The 21,476-nt window shown below is 27.7% G+C and overlaps 1 protein-coding gene across 7 annotated transcripts in view; it reads right to left on the reverse strand.

Moving 5' to 3' along the window:
• LOC129961458 (collagen alpha-1(XV) chain-like) overlaps window positions 1–21,476 on the reverse strand; it is a 320,304-nt gene that overhangs the window by 153,537 nt on the left and 145,291 nt on the right. For 5 of the 7 annotated variants that reach the window (XM_056075047.1, XM_056075032.1, XM_056074996.1 and 2 more), the window contains one exon: window positions 14,316–14,387. In XM_056075047.1, coding sequence (XP_055931022.1) covers window positions 14,316–14,387 — 72 coding nt within the window. Of the gene's footprint in view, window positions 1–4,828; window positions 4,934–14,315; window positions 14,388–21,476 lie in introns of those variants that run through there. The other 2 variants (XM_056075071.1, XM_056075063.1) reach the window with 1 other exon arrangement.

Consider the following 21,476-nt stretch of genomic DNA (forward strand, 5'->3'; position numbering starts at 1 on the left):
CAAAAAAAACCTTTATTGACCCATTACTAAATTACGACCGGTAAATTTATCTATTCATATATTGAAGGAGAAACGCATTACATTCTTGTCTGATGAAACACTTCAGATTTTAAGTAATACTGCAAATTTATGGATACCATTAATTCACATATTCTGAATATGATTATTCAAGAGCGATATCTTCATAATATCGAGACTCATTCCATATTTTGCGAATATTTGCTGTTCAGTATTAGATGACTCATCATTCCAGTTGTAAATTCCTCACTTACTTTCACACGCAGGGATAGGAGGAAAAAAAACGAACTAGACTTATACGAACTAGAATGGAATATTATATCGAGCAGTTGTGTCAACATTTCTTGGCGACAACTGATGGAGAATCTAGCTAAGATCTTAGCAATAAGTTCATCGAAAGCAGCATAGTTATTAACATATCCAAGCAAAAATTTTCATTCATAGTATGCTTTTAATAAATAAAAAAAGAGAGCCAAATACTTATTTTTGAATTCAAATAATGAGTTGAACTACAAATTGTTTGTTGTGGAGATATATTGGAACCCAATTGGGTATTCTTTTGCAACTATATTATATGTACATTTAAAAAAATTATCTAACAATTCTTTAATTCCTTCCTGTATTATCTCCAGCTAAACTTGCATTCTGTAAATTCTAATAACCGTATTTTAATCAAGAGATAGAAATAAAACTGGGAGAGTAATATTGGTTATTAAATAATAAAACTTTAAATTTCATACAATTACCAAAGGTCATAATGTGTGTTAGTTGATTTTTTTTTTTATAACTGTAATTTTAAGAATCACTCTAACTAATTTCGGGAGAAATCCTTGATTATCCTCTTCAGTATATTAGAACTAAGAACTTTTATTCAATAATTTTTAATTGACATTGGGACTGAAAGTCTTTTAAAACTACAAAACGAAAATTCAAATTAATTCGAAACATTTAAAATTGAAGTATTACCACGAAATATTAAAGACGAATATAAAAATGAGCAAAGGAAGAATGGAATTTTTTTTAGATCAAACTGGATAGAAAAGCATAAATTTAATTTAAATATTTTAATGCTAAAGTATCCACCAAAATGATGAAGAGGCATGTTCGAATGTGCATAAAAAAACTCAAAGTAAAATATTCTAGTGTAAACATTTTATTTAAAACTAGGTTTAGCAGTTAGACACATTTGGAATTTACTGAATGAAAGTATAGATTCTTTTTTCCAGTTAACAAATAAAAAAGCAAAACATTCAAAGACCATTTTATTTTCAAAAAAAATCCAAACCGAATACACGCAAACATAATATTTATATAGAGCTAACATATATTAAAAGATAGTAAAAATGTCGACCTCATAAATATACAGACAACTTTTTAATCTTCGAAACTAAATCGGATCATATATTTATAAAATAAAATATCCATGAATTAATCTAGGATGGCAAGGTTAAAAATGCCCAGAAGTAATAGCTTATACTGAACAAGCCAAACATGATTAGTTATATATTTCTTTCAGCTTTAAGATGACAACTTCTTGTGTTTTTTGCAGGCTAATGAAGTTGAATGTGAACACTATTAAAGGCTTTACAAACAGTAAAAATAACTCTTTAATTTAATAACATTTGGAGTACTTATAATTCGGGTTCTCTTACTTACAACATATTTGTAAACCCGTGAATTGTGATTGGAGATAAGAAATGATGCTTTTAATCCAAAAATTATTTATTGATAGCTTTAGCTAATAGGACATAATACAATATCTTTTATAAACACATAAAACATATCATGTCACTTTTTTTTCAGGCTTCACCGCTCTCTTTTCTCTCTTTCCTTCTAAACACTTCACTCCCCTCTCTTTTGCTTTCTTCCTTCCTGCTTGGCGACTAATTTTTTTCGTCAGGCGTTCGGAAAAGTCGCCATATCATAGCGGCGCCTTACATTATTATTAGATGTTTCACCATCAAGGAAAACATGACTACTTGATTCCCCATATCTTCAAAAATAACATTTTTTTAGACTCTTTTTGCTTGGAGTTTCGCTGATTGTGCATAAAAAAAATCGCATAGATGGTTTGAAACAATTAATTTATATAAATTAAAAGCAAAAATGATCAGGATTTAGATGTCAGAAGTCTTAAAATTTGCTCTCAATAAACTTCAATAATCAATAAAGAAAATTTAGAATTTGTTTCTTTTAATTCAGCTAAAATTTAAATGCGATTCTCTCATAAGCCATTATTTTTGGGTGATTTTAATTCGGACAACCTGTATATACGTGAAAGAGAAAATAATATTAAAAAAAAAAAACATTAACCTGAAATCTTCACCAAAGATTAAATCAGCTTTCGTATTTTAATTTTTTGTTACATTTACAAAAATATTCAAATAAAAAGACAATACGCATAAAATAAGGATTGCTGCAATTAAGCTGAAAATAATGATTGAAAACTGATCCGAAACATCGACTGTAAGGAAGGATTGTACGGGCCGGGCTTAAAATATCCAGTTAGATAGGATAATATTTCTAATTAATAACTTTTTAGCATCTCAAGGAATTTTCCCAATAGAGAAATCGTGTATGAAAGAAAGAAACTTAAAAATGAGTTTATTTCCCATTTAATTAAAGTTCTGTAAATGCTAAATTTCCAACGTAATGACGTGACAGAAATACATTGGATGTCCATGTGAAACATGATAAGCATCATTTTTAATTAAACTATACTATATTGAATTCTCGGTTATCTTATACGCTTTATATTTAAAATGAGCGTCTGTTTGACACATTTAGCCACTTATATCAATCAGTTGCTCGTATCTTACTCCTTATCTGTTGCGAAACCATGAAAGCGATCTGCAACATTTTTAAACGCCACTCACTCAACTCAAATATGTTACGCTTCACACGGCTGGCTGTCAAGATGGTTGTCCTCCAAAAAAATTATTCTTGCTTCATTCATAATTTTAATCAAATTATATAAATATAGTTTTAAGTGGCCGCTTGAAAAACGCAATCATAATTCTGTTGATGGAATCCTTTTTTATAAAAAAAAATCATACTAACCAAGAGTAAGATAAGCCAGCTAAATGTTGAGATATTCAATAAAAAATAAATTGTGACAGAAATTACAATAAGAAAATACATAAAACCTTCAGTAACAGTATTTTCTATAAATTAGTGTGTTTAAGGATCCATATTTCTACTTAATTTGTAAGCATAAAAATTCATTTTGAGTCAGAGTTTCAAATTTTAATATAAAAAATTGTGTATTACAAAAAAAAAATTCAGAAAGCATCTGAAAATTATAAAATAACGCAAATGAAAATATTATAATTAAATAAAAATATTATATAAATATAATAAATGAAATAATATATAAATATATTAAATGAAAATATAATTAAATAATGGAAATATTATAATTAAATAATGGAAATATTAAAATGGTTTGTTATTAAGTATTGAATAAAATATATTAAGATATAAAACTGATTTCATAATCCATATTTATAAGAATAAATTAATTCGTTGAATAAATTGAGTAAAAATGTGCATGTTTTTCTTTTGTATCAAACTTTAGAATGCAATCTCAGTAATGGAATTGTAAAAGAATTTAAAATATTCGTCTGAAATGAAATTGGTTATGTAATTTCTGTTGACTATTTTATAATAACTTTGACAGTTTTCATTTTCATATGAATTAATGAATGCAAACAGTATTGTATCCATGTGCCTAAAGAAAAATAAGAATTTATAATTATATAATGCGTGTAAAAAATAATATATATCTTTCTCGCTTTTTCTTCATTTAAAAGATGGGACTACTATGTCAATCATTATTTCAAAATACATATAAAAAACATTTTCAAAAAGAAAGTTCTTACTCTTATCTTAAAATTTATAAGATAATTTCACCAGGAGAAAGATAAAGCAAATAAAAATGATAAAGTAAATGAGAAATTCTAACAAAAGAGTTTTAGAAAAAAGTATCCTAAAGTTTCGGTTTTCTTTTTGATAAAAAAAATGAGCCTGTTTTCTGGACTAAACATATCACCACCATAAAAGTTATAATTATTTTTAAATACATTTCGATATATTATTTAATTGAATGCATGTAAGTACACTTTTAAAAACCATTTCAGATTTTGAATTCAACGGTATCTTTCATGATTTGAATGTGTTGGATATTGAAAATTTGTCTCTTCAAATCAGTCAAGCTGGAAAGAATTCGTTGACTGATTTATCAAAAAAAAAAAAAAAGTTGCGATTTATTGACCACGACGAGATGCGAGGAACAGGCAGATTTTAAAGAAAAATTGTCACTTCGAATCAATCTGATTGAAAAAATATTCGTTGACTGATTCATCGAAAAAAAGACCAAATTTATTGACCAAGACGAGATGCGAGATGCACATTTTAAAGAAAAATTGTCTCTTCGAATTAGTTTGGCTGGAAAAAAAAATTCGTTGACTGATTTATCGTATAAAAGACAAGATTCATTGACAAGACGAGATGAGAGGAACAGACACATTTTATAGAGTAGATGAAGAAATTTTGTGTCCTGCCGTTCATTTAATTTCCCGAAACATTCCTTAATTTAACCTTCTTTCATTGTGTTATAAAAGGAAAAAGGCGTACAAGTGAATCAACAACATTCTTAAGTTGGTATTGCAAAGTTTTTCTTCCGGACTGCAAGAGTAATGAATGAAAAAAAGAAATGTTTGTGTCCCCCTATCTGAGCCGACGACAGACGCATTAAGAATCAACGCTTACACGAAAGAAATAAGACTAGAAACAGAAATAATAAAATTACCGTCTAATTCGTCTTCAGACTAAAGCGTCACTTGGCACACTCATAAATTCATTCCCCTTTCGTGAACTCCGACTCAAAATGTTTCTGTTTCAAAGACAACCACCCCGTTGGAAGATAATTTTGCCCTCTGTCCGTAAACTAGAACATTTAGCACGTAAGTGGCAAAAAGAATTTAGCGTGCTCCTCTGTTTGGATCATTCAAGTGACGTGTGTCACTTGAAGAGCTGTGACGTAATGTGTGGTTTCAGCGAAGAAAGAGACTGCAAGTTCGAAGAAATTATAGTTAAACAGTATCGTATCGCCATTAAGTGTTTTATCTTGAAAGGTCCAGTTTATCTAAATACTAAATATAAAGAACATTAAGATTATTTATTATTAATAAAGAACATGTGTGTTTTTATCGATTTTTTTGAAGGTCTTCAGCAACAGGCAGCTCAGCAAAATTATTGCAGTAAAACATAAGGCTCTTTATTTAACATTATTTACATAACAGGATGATTGTAGAAGTCAGATTAAAAACATCGGTATCAGAATACAAGGCTGTTTGGATGCAGAGGAAGTCTCAGTTTGAAAATCTTAAAAAATGATTTTTTTTTCCCAAGTGAATTGGTCGTGATTTATAATAATGATGCGTCAGATAGAAACCGGATTTTTTAAAAAAATCTTCAATGTTTTCCATGCAAATTTCACATTTTCACCTGCTAAACGTGACTATCCAAAATTTGTTTCAATTACAATCAAACAACTAAAATGACAATGTTTTCGAATATTTGATCACACTGATAGACTTTTAGCTTCCAATTTGAATAAACTTAAATTATCACTATGTATAAACTTAAATTAATTAAAAGAAAATATAACTCTTCTTAAAATGAAAACTAATAAAAGAATTTTTTAATTCAATTTGCGTTTGTCTCAAATATTTCAAATTGTTCTTTATTTTTCTATTGTAACATCTTCGATTATTTCAGATAATTATTGCATTTTTTTTCAGAATTTCTTTACATACTTTCAATAAAATATCAATTAAATAATTAAAATAACTATAAATCCTTTTTATTGCTCCTGTATTAAAAAATTTTGTCAATTTAAAATCAAACTTATTATATCCTAATTTTCCTCTACTAAGGATACTGAAGGAAATATTTATGTTAAAAGAATTTAATTTAAGCATAACTATTATTTGAAATCAACAGAATTAACTGTAAATAATAACGGCTATAATAGCAATTCACGGCCCTTTTTATATGGTATTAGTTTTCTTCTTAATATTATGTATATATTACTATGAAAAACAAAAATTAGAAAATAAAAATTCTCCGATGAATATTAATAATAATATATGTTGAATTTGCATGAATGTGGACATTCACTAGAGAATGTCTATACTAGCCAGTTATCGACTTTCCACTGTAACACATCTAATAATGATGATCAATACATTTCGTGTGTTCTGGCTTTCTACTGACGAGACCGTTTGACCCACAGCAACCAAAATTGGCACATATATACCTTGGAAGGTGGAAATATGCATCTCATGGAGATGCCCTTGAAATTTTAATTAACTAAAAGTAAGGTTGCATTTTGGTGTTTTCCGCGATAACTTTCAAAAATATTATTACAAAAAAATAAATTTTACAAAGTTTGAAAATTAAAAAAAAAATTATTATACTAATTTAATAGTACTGTAAATTTCTGAAGAATTTTAGCAGTTTTTTTTAATTTTAATAAATGGTTTTTTTTAATGATTTTTAATTTTAATTAATTATTTTAATTTTTCTTAATTTCCAAAAAGATTACATTGTTACCAAAACTCAAACTGTTTTCATTGTTTATTCAAATATATAATAGAATGATTTTCTTCTATTGTTTAAAGCTAAAGAAAAAGGATTCTGTTTAATATCTGTGTAGTTAAACAAGACAGATAAAAAAAATTGAAATCACAATATCGGGGAATTTAGTAAATAAATGAACTGACATTTATGTCCTTAATAGCCTTATGATATTATGGGGCTTCCATTGTAAATATTCATGTACACAATAAACAGAATTTAAGTAAGAGAATCTAAATAAAACGGCTTTCAAATCAGACTATTTGGCGGAATCATGGATAAAAAAATATATCTAAAAAATTTATCAAAAGTTAAATATGACCAAATAATCCCGGGGAACCAGTTGGTTGCTGTGTATTAAAAATGTATGAAGTTTTAATGCTGCCATTTAAAAGAAAAAAAAGTTCCAGCAAAAAATAAAAATAAAAGTATTTAAATAAACAGAATGCATTGTCTTTGACTTCAACGTTTTTTTTTTTTTTTTTTTTTTTTCCCTGGTTCTGTCTAACCTAGCAAAATCCACACTTTTTTTTTTAATTCTAACAATGCATTCTCTTGTGTAACAGAATAACAAATTGGATTATCAGTCACCTTTGGTTGGTTGAGTCCTGATCTTAGGGGTCTGAACTTGCCCCGTGGATCACTTAACCTTACACTACCATTCTAAAAATATCGATGAATGGCAGATATTTTCTCATTTAACGAATGGCTATAAAACAGCAAATTCGCGCAAATAAAGATACAGTGTCAGCAAGATATCGGACCACCTACAGTTAAACAAAATAATGGTGAAGGAGGAGGCTTTTCAAGTATTCCAAGAGTCCGCCGAGCAATGCGACCAATTAAAATTGCATCACGTTCCCTTCGGTTACGATTTGCTTTGCTCTTCAGCGCAGGTGGATGGTGGATAGGCCCTATCAGAGGTGTCAAGTGTTACGGCATTTCTGTTTGACGAACAACGTGGGAAAAGAATATCATGAATGAAAGCTCAAACGATACAATCGGTGTTATGTTTTGGCAGTTGATCAGGAGGCTCTGTTGACAAATGGTTATCTCCAGCTGCTGACGTGATTTACGATCGCCAAATGTATCTATTCATAGAACGAAAGAAGAAGAAAAAAGTTGAGTGCAGGTCAACATTTGACAAATAGAGGAAAAAAAAAGTTTCATATCGTCGCAAGTGACAGTCTGAATTCTTTCAAAGAGAGCAAAATAGTGCTTTTCAGAAATCATTCGAACTAAAAATCGAAAAATTATGGTATTATAACTATTGCTTAATATACAATTTATAGTCCGCAAAATTAATAAATAATTATAAAACATCATAGTTCCAAAACTCAATTTTATTTATACTTTATCTTAGTTTATTAATTTGAGAAATGAATTAATTGATGGAATATAGAGGATTCACTACTGAATTCTAGTGAATCTAATGTAGGTTGGGGCAAAAAGCGTGAATTATATTATTCCGACTCTCTTCCACGCCACAGATGCCATTCCTGGTGAATATTTTTTTCTTCTTCTAAATTCACTTGAAATAACATATTTACAACTAAAAAGAAATCGCAATCGACGAACTGATACTAGCATTTGAAAGAAAGTACACCAATATATCTCATAAATTAAGTCTTTTTTCATTAAACTAGCAAATTTTGATTTTATATATAATCATCATGCACTGTACATTGATCACAATCGACTTTTTAAGTTATTTAACACTTTCATTATTTAATATAGGATTGAAGAATTTAATATAAAATTGAAGAACAGAACTCCCTTTACTTTTGTGCATGTTTCATTGCCATATTTCTTAGTCTCCTATGTAGAAACGTATACATTTCTTGTATATATGAGTCTGTATTACAAGATTTGACATTAATTCAGCGACAGGGTATTATTGTTGGAACATTTCCTTTCTTTTTTTGCTTTATTTTGAACATTTTTGTGTATATTACGCGTTATTGGATTTGTTCTTATTTTTATTAACATAGTTCTTATGTTAAGCTTCTTCTGGATTTTAATTATAATTGTGTGGCTCTTATCTGAAGAGATTTATAACTTTGTAAATTAAAATGTTCATACACATAATAGTGGGGATGGTTGATGTAATCTGCGGTCCCTTTTTCTTTTTTTGATGATGAGGATGACGATGAAAGTATTCCTTCCACATTTATTGTTTTAACTCGGGTGAATAGGTCGACATGGATTAATGAAACTGATAAAATTTGACATTCTGTTGATGGACGTTATCAACAGCGTTGGTGTAATAGCTACAATGCATATTTCAACAACTTCCGAAAAGATAAGAGTTTATAATTGTATTAATTTACTTAAATCCTGAAATTTAGATGTATTTTTTAATTTTTGATTTATTTGATATATTATGATAGATATTTAAATATATAGATAAGGTAGATATATAGATAAGATAGATATATAGATAATGATATATTATATATATTATATATATATACACTCAAAATTTGTAAAAAAAATATTTTGACTTAAATCTCCTTGGCAGTGGAACTGATTAGTACGCAATCATAAAGTATTTAATCAGTTTTTCAATCAAAACGATTTTTACAAACATTTTCTGTTAATTTTTGATTATCTTGGATTATATTTTCTGATTAAGTTTGCTTAGTTTAATTTTAAAAAGAAAATTTTTCAAAAATATTTCTATCTTTGCTACTATTTACTATTTCTTGTCATTTCTAAATTAATTAGGTGAAAGTGCAAGTTTTGTTTCAAGGCTAATTCATTTTAAGTGAATGAGTAAATTTCGAAAATTACTTTTAGCAATACAGCGTGATTTGCTAATTTAATAACTGGATTTTCCTATATAACACGCAACTGAAAAAAATAGAATAGTTATATAGTTTCGACATGGAAATTATTAGCAATGAAATGAAAAATTTTAGCAACAGCAATAGCAATAAAAGCATGTCATGATATTATTCATTCAATCGCATATCAAAAGAATCTATTACTTTAAAATTAACGATAGTAACACGGTTATATTCTTAGACTCTGCCGATAAAGATAATAGGTGTTATTATATCTTTATGGTTCATAGTAATTAATATTACCTATTATCTCACACAATGAATGTATATATTTTTTTCATCAAATAATCAACAACTTACGATTCAAAACTATTTGAAATCAAGCCGAAAAATATTTTACATGGATAAATTTAGATAATACATATTTACGAATAACAGGCTTATAATTCATTAAATTAAGAATCTAACTTGAATTCAGATTTAATATTAGCCTTATTAACTTTTTAGCCTTTGATACTATTGAATCATATCAATATGAACATGTACGTTTGAAGATTCAAACTACTTGAACAAATCTACAGACAATTTTCTAAAAAGTTTGAAAAAGGGTAGTTCGAGATATTGAAAAATATATTAATGCGTAATAAATACATAAATGATATAAAATGAAAATAAAAAAACGAAAACGAAATTCAATTTCAACAGAGAAACGGGTCATTTATCTTGCATCATAATGTATAATTTTTAAAATAATTACAATTTAATGAAAGGGAATAAAAAAAATAAAGATTTCCCTCCTTTGCATTTATATTAAAAGTAACAGAATCTTTATGAGTAATATTATAATATTAAACATTAAATTCATTTGCATTACACTCCCATTTCACAAGAGCAATAGATTTCGAATAGAATCATTATTATCCGCAAAATTGTAAAAAACTAAAGATAAAAATAACACCTATTTTCTTTATCTGCAGAGTCTAAAAATATAATTGTTATGAAATTATATTCTTAGACTCGACAAAATCGTATTCGTATTTAAAAAAGGATCCAGAGAACATCTATCCAAATGAAAACAAAGTAGAAAATTCACAGAAATTGCGTCCAGTTTCATGCAAGATTGAATTTCAATTTGACAGGAATTAAATATTTCAGTTGTAGGCGATAAAGACTTGATACCAGCAGAATTTTTTCTGAGTAAATTGCCGGAATGCGGTTAAGAGTTCACTCATAAAAATTAATCTATTGATTATCTAATTATGTAATATTATCAAGTTCTGCTGTATCGGCTCATATACCATAATATTCTGGTATCCATCCAATTGTTTAATTATCGTAATAGTCATAAATCTGGAAGATGATTGGTATAAATGATGGTTGGTAATGACGACAGATATGAACAGTCAGTTTCCATGGAATTCAGAAAGAAGTTCCGCATCTTAGCTTCCAATGGTTTAAAACTAGAAAAAGACTTATTAATTAATTAAGAATTTGAATTTTAAAAATATATTTTGTTACTTCGTTCACTCGCAATCCAAATTCCAATGCTTGAATAGCTCATTAAAAATTAATAGAAAATATAAGTCACGAAATGAATTCTTTATTAAAGAGTATTTTTCATTAAACAAGAATAATCCAAATTTTTACACTCAGACTCCCACTTCCTATCCATTCTAATTAGAAATATTTTTTTTTAAATGTGGGATAAGAAATCAAAAGAAATACCGAATTATGAATTTGAAATTTCTTCGAAAATAGACATTCTTTATAATAATAAATGGTAATTTATAATGTATGTAAAATTGTTAAATAATTTAGAAAATTGAGTGTTGAACGTTGAAATTAATCTAAAAATTTAAATCACTGCATTTAAATAGTTCTATATCATATCTGTTGTCTGAGTTTGGAAGACGTTCTATTAATAAATAAAGAATGTAAAATAATATAAAAAAGATGGGAACCTTTGAAAAAAAGATGGGAATCTCTTCTCTTCAACAAAAGTAAAGATGAGATCATGCACTTCAGAAACAAGAAGAGTTTGCGAAGAAAATAAGATAAAGTAATGAATATAAAAGCACGTCCACTTGTAGCTTAACTATGATTTCAGTAAAATGAGATTAGAAAAACAAAAGAACGTTGGTGAGAGAGAGAGAGCAAAATGGAATCGCATTTCTAAATCTTAAAAATGAAATGCAACGTTATCATATTTACAAAGAATAACGTCTATAAAAATGAATATGCATTGTTAGCTTTAAATAATAAAACTTAAGATTATATATTATTTCATTGAAATCCTTTTTTTATACAGAAATTCCTAAGAAATTTTTAAAGTACATAATTACTTAATTCACTTTTCAAAGAAAGAAGCTTAGAACACTTGTTTTTCCCTGCATATGCATGCCATGCCATGTAATTTTCATACTGAGAATTCTTGATTTCTTAAAAACACATTATTAAATATCTCGTTACACAAACTATTAGGAGATAATTAAAATAAGAGTAAAATATTTTAGTGCACAGTTAGATAAAAAAAAAATGCTTGAAAATATAAACTTTGTTTTTACACAAATTATCGTTTATAATTCTGAATGTGGAATCTGCTTTTCGAAAACACTTCATGAGAATTCTTTCAGTTTTATTAAAAGTTTAGAATTTTTAAATTCTATGAATTCTTATTCTATTCTTTATTTACTTATGAAAAATATTTTGAATATAATCATTTTGTTCATAATAAAGTTATAAAACACTGTCTTATTTCCTCAAAGCTATAAAAAATGCTTCTAAATGGTTGAATGGGTATGAGAAAATAATATTTTATTAATAATTAACAATACAATACAATTTCGTCTTGTATACGCAGACGAAAATAAAGATTTGAATGGTAGTGTTAATGCCATAAACTACATGAGAATAAAACATAATCCCAAGGCTCCAGTAAATATAAAATAAAATGTGAACAAGCACTAATAAAAAAAATCATGAAACTTTTTATGGTATTTTATAGTAAATATTTTAGTTACAATTTTATCTTTTAACATAAGTGAGGTACAGTAACCCAAAGTTTCGTTTCGAATTTGGGGAAAACAACAACAACAACAACAAAAAAAAAAAAAACTGAAACCGTATTTTTAAAGCTATGCGTACAAATCCAGATCACAGTATCATTGTTTTTTTTGTTGTTGTTTTTTTTTTTTAACATTTGTATTTAAAACTGAGATATGTCGCATTAACAATAATAAATTTTAGAAATGCATTTTGTTCTTTAATATTTTTTTATTCACTTAATTATACTCAAATATATGAGTTGTGCAAAATTTTATAGGTGTACGTTTACATGTTCAAAAGTGTTTCTAAATTACATTCGTAATTTTAATATTTCACTTCCGAATATTTTAATTTATACATCAGACATTTCACTGCTCAGTTAATAATAGATTACAGCAGGAAATCTCACCTCCCTCTTAAATTATTCTTTTCTTTATTTTATAAATCATTGTTGATAAAACTAAGTAACAAAATAAAAAAAATAAAAAAAAAACTTGTACTTCACTTCTCGAATAATGAACAACCTTCGGAGAAGTGGACAGGAATACGCTATTTAAATAAGAGAAGGGCACAAAATTATTTTTGTGGAAAATAAAGAAAATTCAAAACTTAAATATTTAAGAAATATTAAACTGAATTTCAAGCAGGATTTTTTCGCAAAATCATATTGTTGGCATTAAACTATTTTCTTTGTATAAAATGCAATTAAGTTCTTTCATATTCATGTTCATTGTTTAAATGCAAATCTTGCAGTACATATTAAAATAAGAATAGAACGGAAAGAATAAGATAAAATATTCGGTAAAGCTCAAAAATGCAAATTTCCTATTTCCACGGGTTTTATTATCCAAGAAAAAAACCGGTTTATATTAATACTAAACAATTTTAAAAAGCTGTAAAACCAATGAATTTGTTTTTTTTTACTACAAAATTGTTGATAGTCCTGCTCAATCTTTTTCAGTTTATTATAGATAAGGTCTAACTAAAACAATTTTTTTTATTTTAGCACTGCTGAATTATCCTACAATAGTTATTTGTAAAATAACTATAGTTAACAAATTATTTTTTACTATTAGATTTTGAACAGTAGAAATTGATAAAACAAAGTTTTAAAAAAAAGAAAATTGGATTTTTGCTGTTATTGATATTTTAAAGATATAATTAAATGTTAAAAGCCACACTTTAACAATTAAACATTCCTAATTACATGAATCTCAACGCATCTCCAAAAGACTCAATAAACCGGTATGTTTAAAAGGAAACAATTGCTATTCAGTGTGATTCAATATTCTTGGGGGAAAACTAATCAAATAAGAGAAGAACAGATAATGAATTCTTAAAAAAAAATCCCTTCTATCAATGTCCTAGAACTAAGCAGAATAAATACTATCAATCATTCTAAGAGTAAAACATTAAACATAATTTATAAATTATTTTTAATGAATTTATATTAATAAATATTTTTAAAGGCAGCAACATTAAAAGAAAAAGGAGTATCAAAGCTTTTCCAATACCAGCATACCTCAAACCTTTAGAAACTCTATTTCTATTCCGAACATTCAAAATTCTTTCGATTAAATAAAATTTTATAAGGCTAGAAGCAGAATTAATATATTCCTTTAATCATTATGGAGGTTTCTTTAATATTAATTAAGAAATTATTAATTCATTTATATTAATTATGTAGATAAATTTTTTAAGGATTGCTTAAATCAGACAAATCGTTTAATAGGATAACTTTGTAAAAAGATTTCTGTTTCTTTTACATAAAAATAATTTCAATTTCAAATGTATACTAGTAGAAAATTATGAAATAGAACTTACCTGAAATGAAGCTTCACAGTATATTTCAGCAACGCCAGGTTTGTTGTATATTTTCAGTTCTTGTAGTCCTCCCTGAAGAACAAAAAGCAATAGTAAGTTCCTAAAAAAACAAAAACTCGGAATATTGAACCCAAGGCTCATTGCCAAACTTGAAGAACAAATACACGTGACTGTCAGACGATGTTCCAAACAGCAATCGTCGTCACTATCCAGACAAAAAATTCTTCTTGTTCATTTCATTTGTCACTTTGTACATTCTCGCACATTAAGAAAGAAAATGTTAAAAGCGTAAATATACCAAGAGGTTTTTTTTTTTTCAAACTCTTTTTTATTTTTTACTTTGAACGAAATTAACTTCTGCAGAAGTTCGTGTTTAGATAAACTTGTATGTCACGTAAATCCATTGATTCCAACACAGATAATTTCGAAAACAAGTTTCTCGAGAAGAGTGCGATATTTTTTTAAAAAAATCGTCTGCGTTAATTGAAGTTGCCACGTTTTATTTATTTATTTTTTCATCAACTTTAACACACCATTCACATATTATCTATCAGCTCGATCGTCTGCCAATATAAGAACACTAATTTATTCCTTTTTCAAAAAGGGAGTCGAATAATGATAAATAGATTAAATATTTACAATGTCGGAATTTCGCAAGTTCCGCTCACAGAAACGATATGATTCATTGTGATTGATGAATGCGTGAAATCCTTCAGACGAGTAATTTGAGAGTTTCACTTGTGTAAGTGCCAGTCGTACTCGTATTCCAAGAGAATAATGAATGACCTTTGATGTAGTGTTCCGGGTGCTTAAAGAAGAACGTAAAATCCTTCAGCGTGAGCGTATGCTCTTTCGTGAATATTTTTCATTCTTATAATTGGAATCTGCTCGGGCCTTCCGTTCTATTTCTGTCATTAAACAGTAAGCATGAAACAGTTTCACATTTCGACAAACATGACAAATATATTTATAGATCACAATTTACACACCATTTCACACTCGAAATTTTAACAAATGACTTTTACGAATAACGATTTGTGAAGAATGTGCCGGTGAATTCAGCGAAGCATTGACAGAGCACGTGTTCATCAGGGAAGTTAGCAATGAAGTAACGAAACTGCGCGCTAGGAGGATAGATGCGAAACTGAAAATTAAGGGAGAAAGTGTTTCGGAAGTCCGCGCCGTGCTGGGTTGCCCACTCGCAAAGTTTTGGCGCCAAAAGACGGGATACTCCGCCAAACAGCAGATTCTGTCTCTTCATTCATTAATTACGAAACGTTTTGACTGAATGTACGAAATAATTGTTTACTGTTTCAGACACAGATAAATAAGGGAACAGCTTATCATATGTTTTTATGTTAATATATAATAAAAATTACAGTGTATAACAGCAATTTGAAATTTCACATTCCAATGAAGATATTTGACATTCACTTCAGGTGCCAAATTTGAATTCATTTAAAAAATTAGTTATGATATATATGAGTTGCCTACTAGCAAGGATTTGGCGCCAAAAGATGGGTTATTTCGATCAACTGAAGTTTTGGGTTCTCTAACCACAAATTACAAAATGTTGACGTGATTGCCATATTACGAAACATCTGTTTGCTTTATAAGGTATAAGTAAATACAAAAGAAACGAATCGTATCCTATTGCCTTCACATATAATAAAAATTAGCGCCAATATATTTTAAACAGCTTCAAATATCATATTACACAAAAACTTTTGATCATCACTTCAGATAACTAGTCTCAATTCACTCTAAAAATAAATTCGTGCCAAAGATAGAACTTTTGTAACTACTGCTTTTCAACGGCATGTCGTAATACACAAAGTTTTATTTATTATACTACAAAATATGAGGAAAAAAATGTGAATTCTCAAATGTAAGAAAAAAATCTAAGCACATGTGGCGTTTAACTCTTTATTTACTGTCGGTACTTAAAAGTACCATTTAAATCTGGCTTGCATCTCTTCATAATATTACAATTTTTGCTGATGGTATTCTAAAGAACACGGAGAATATAACCCAAATAGCAAGAAGTTAATATAAGCTAAAAGTAAAAGTAAAAAATTTAATTATAAATTAAAATTATTTAATTAATAATTAAATTAATTAAGATATTTCTATTAATTAAATATTTTTCTTGGGTTCCCTGGGATTATTCTACAAGAAAACTTAACTGCTAGTGCAAAAATGAAGTTGAAAAATTGATGGGAACATAATTTAGTAAATAAAGGGTTAAGGCCTTGTCAAAGGTTTAAAATTTTGTATGTAGGATTTGGGATAACACCTTTATTAAATAATATTTCAGAAAGTTTCGAAACGATCATGCCCGTTGTATTTTTACAAAATAAATAAATAAATAAAATCGAAATATCGAAGCTTTTTAGTTAAGAATTTGACCACAAAATTATAATAGAGAATTTACTAAGCAATTTTCATTTTTTTTTTTTTTTTTTTTTTTTTTTTTTGGAAATTTGAGCCTAAAATTCGATGAAACCTGAAAAGCTCAGTTACATGAAATTTTCATTAGAAATAATTGAAAAATATAAGTACTATGTTTGCCTAAATGACCTACAAGAATTACATAATAAAGTATTTTCAATGGGACATACAAGTAAACAAATATACAAATAAAAATTTGTTAGATTATTCCGAGCTGCGTCGCACAAAAATATCATATATTTATCTGTTGATAACAGTAAATTTAAGGTGTAAATTTTTCATTCGCCAATCTTCTCCAGCTGGAATGAGAGTATTGACCAGTACAGTTTCTTAACCAGGGAAATATATATATATAAAAAAAAACTACCAACAACACAACTAAAATTTCAACAATATTTTAAGAAGACTCTTAAAATACAGATCTTATTGATGCATTATTTAGAATATTATTACTTACGAAGTAAAAAAAAATGAATTTCAAAGATTCTCTTAATTTCTCTCAATATAATTGAATGTAATATGATTTGATTGTAATATTGATATATAATTTGAATGTATGTTTTGATTGTATAATTTGAATGTAAGATGATTACTATTATGCTACTTTTAATTTATTTCAAACTCTGATTTTTAATAAACTTCACATTATGATACAATTAAAGTTTGCAATTTCAGATTCGGATTTTATTTTAAATATAATTTTTCAGCTTAAGTAACAATTTTTTTTTCATGTTTTAATTATCTTGTTTTGAAAAGAGAGATAGACAACAGAGATGGCATCTCTAAAAAAGTTTCGCATATCCTCTAACAAAGATGTTACCCGTTCCATCCAGTACAAAAATTTGGAGTCATGACTGCGAAAAGTACTTAGATATTTATTTTCAGAATCTCAAACATTAGCGTTTTGTGCATTGCAGTATAGAGAGAAAAACCCAAAAGGCAATTTGTACAGCTATTTCTTTGTTCCATCTTGACCAGAATTTGATATAGTACTAATATTTTAATAATGAGATAAAATAATAAATTTCATTCATCTTTGTTTTTGAGTTATCGCGTTCATATTCCATGCGCTGGCGATTTACGTTCAAAGCTTTATACGGATTTACAGTTCAAATTCTAAAACTATATACGTAATTTTATACATCTGTCTGTATACGATTTGTAAGAACTATACTCTCAGACAGACAAACTGACTTTTTGCGAATGGATTTCGTTCCAATAAATTCACAAACTACAAATTTAAACTACAAATTTAAACTACAAATATTAAAACTACAAATTTCAATCAATCTTGTTCACAGACAGACAGACATTATCCTAATAAATGTTTTTTTTTCGGACGCAAGGAGGTAGGAAACGTAAAAATTCGTGAAATCTCGAGTTCCAATTTTTTTGACAATTATAGTAATTTTTTTTTTTATTTTTTTGTATGCTACGTCTACAAAAAAGAAAGAATTTAAATCTGCATTTTAAGAAATTTTCCTGAGAAAGAAAAGACTGCTTTTTAATTTTTCAAAGACAAACAAAAGAAAAGAAAGAAAGAAACCACTTTATAATTAATAATAAAATTTATTTTCTAACCTTTTATTTAAAGCTTTAAACGAGAAGGAATTTTAATAATGAATTTTGAAACTGGTTTCAATTAGCAGTTAAATTTCACTGTGTTAGGAAATTTCGACATTAAGGTTCTAAATTCCAAATTCTTTTGTCTCCATTACTTTATTGAAAAATGATGCGATGCATTTTGAACCTGCTATTGTGCGTTTTTAGTTTGAGTAAATCACTTCACTTGGCATTAAGCATATATCTATTTAATCGGTATCGTATCTGACATTTATTTAACTCGATAACCATAGTTAATATGCAAATATAAGAATTAAGACATGATATAAATACGTGTCGTTATGTTTCTAATGTGGTTCGGTGCTGGTCTATGGTCCTGTAATAACCGTCTATGTATTTATAAGTTTTTCCCCATCATATCTGTAAATAGTTCATCATGTATTTAATTTTATTTCTTCTTAATAAATTGTGTTTAAATTAAACATTTCTTTTTGTTGAACCCAATCTTTGGAGACTTTTTATTTGTCATCATTTCCACTGCAGTACTCTACTATCAAACGGCTGAATTCCCAACCGTTATATAAGATTTCACTTTAACACACTGAGATATTTCAAATCCAAGTGGTTTCCCTGGATTATTTTTGATGCCTCCTGACAAATTTATCGGCCATAATTTAGAAACTAATATATGACAGTCTTGTTTATTAAGTTTTTTTCCTATTTATAATTTATTAGCATAATTTCAATAAACATTATTATTGCACCATGAACTCAATTACATTAGATTATTATGAGCGGATACCAATAAATTATCCTGCTTTGGTTGAATTAAACATGTATCCCTCATTTAAAGCAGTTTACCGCTCTCAGCTTCAATCTAAAAGAATGTTGATGCTGTTGTAACTCGCCTACACTTCCCAGAGTTCCATGTATAAAAGGTAAATCCTATCAGAAAATATATCTATTCTGGGAAGTAGTCATTTTATTTCCCCGTATTTATGGTTAATTTTCCATTCTAGGGTATATTTGAAATGAAAGCCGATTGGATGACAGGGTTTTATGAAAGGTTTCTTGATTTTTTTATATTCTAAGGTAATTTACTAACAGCCTTTTAAATTGTATTCTTGCATCTTAAGCAATTTTAGAAGCAGAATAATTCACGGAAAGAGGAAAACACTTATTTAATTAATTGTTAGAATTAAATTTTCCCACAAACTGTCTGACCATACTAGGGATTGCAATACCGGACCAAAATTCCAATACCGGTATTCGGTATTTTTTAAATCTTAATACCGGGATACCGGTTTTAATACCGGTATTAGAAATTTTAGAAAAAGAAAGAAAACACAGGTGTTTCTTTGTTTTATTTGCCAGTTTTGTTAGAGAGTGTAAATATCACAAAAAATAATTTGTAATTTATAAATTATAACAGTATATAATCACAAAAAAGTAAAGAAACATCTTATTTATTTAAATCACAAAAAAAAAAAAAAAAAAAATGTAAATATCACTATTCAGTCTGTGATACTATTACAAATTTTTGAAATGTGATCTTAAAAAGCATAATGCATCAATGGTACTGTCATTAAGCCTGAAAAGTAATTTTGTGTAAAAATGATCAGCTGTCGAAAACGCTGTTTCGGCATCTACGCTAGTTGGTGGTACTGTTAGCAATGCGCGATATATTTATTCTAAGTATTTACCTCTAAATTCCTCATCTTCAAATAAATCGATTTCTCGTCGGATGGTTTTGGATATAGCTGATTTCTGTATTGTATTTTGGTTCGTTGAAATTTTTTTATTTATCGCTAATTCTAATTTTTGTTCAAGAGACAATTCCTTTTCACTATCGACAGTACTGACATCATAATCTTTGATAACTCAACCGAATTCTTCGGAATGTGGATAGGTTTGTGGATAAAAAATTTTAAGAAAATGTACTCTAAACTTAATCAGATTTGAATGGGTTATTTTCTTTTCTTCTTTTTCATTTTCATTTTTAAAATCATTATAATTATGTAAATACCATAAGACATTTTTTATTTCGGTATGCCTTTCTTCTGTGCGATCTTTCAATGTAATACATAATTCTTGAGATAGTGATGTGTGCTGTTCTTTCAGTGACTGCAACATGAAATTTATTGTTGCATTAGCTGTTAATAAATTAGAATCTCTCCGACACAATGCCTCAATAGTCAGTTTTATTGGAAGTAGAGCTGATATAGTTTTGAATATTAAGTCGAATTCACTATCTGAAAAATTAATTTACAGGTTTAAGTCGATTATTGCTTTTTGGATTGGATTTCTCAGTTTCAAAAATCGTTCCATCCTTAGGAGTAAACTGTTCCAACATGTTTTAGAATCTAATATTAACATATATTCTGTTTTAGTTTCAGTTAGTATATATTTTAGTAAAATATCCTTTTTATAGGGGAACGTTTAAATATCTTAACAATTTTTCGAACTTTAAAAATTATAGGAAGCAATTCTTGATAGGTTAATATTTCATTCTCATTAGCAATATCTTCAACAATTACATTGTCATTATCTTCATTGTCAATATCACTCTCACTCTTACTCTTTTCAAAGTTGGAATCCGAAGTTTCTATATCCACAGTATTTGGATTTTTCTGTTCTTTATTTTTTTGGTATAATACATCTATTACTCCTAATTGAATTCCATTTGCATATCACAACTGCTGATTTGCACCCATCAACTTTCCAACTTTTTTCATAATTGTTGCTCCATCAATCGTTATGGATTCAATATTTTCTTTCAGGGATAATCCATGTTTCACTAATTTAGATTGAAGCAATTAATTAAGCAATTAATTAGCTAATTAATTTCGCCCTTAGGGAGACATAAAAACAAAAACGTATACTATTTTGCTATGTTCGCGATATCTGAACATATAGTGGAGACAATTTAAAAAATTTTTAATAAATACCGAAAAACCGGTATTTAAACTTTTGAATACCGGTATTACAAAATTGTATAAATGGCTCAAAATACCGGTATTCGGTATCCCGGTATACCGGTATTGCAATCCCTAGACCATACGTTTTATATCCTTGTATACCATCATGAAAAATGAACAAGTTATGAAAACATAAGCTTTTAATTTAAGCACAATTTTTTAAGCGCTG

Source organism: Argiope bruennichi, chromosome 1, assembly GCF_947563725.1.
Source record: "Argiope bruennichi chromosome 1, qqArgBrue1.1, whole genome shotgun sequence".
NCBI classification, from domain to species: Eukaryota; Metazoa; Arthropoda; class Arachnida; order Araneae; family Araneidae; genus Argiope; species Argiope bruennichi.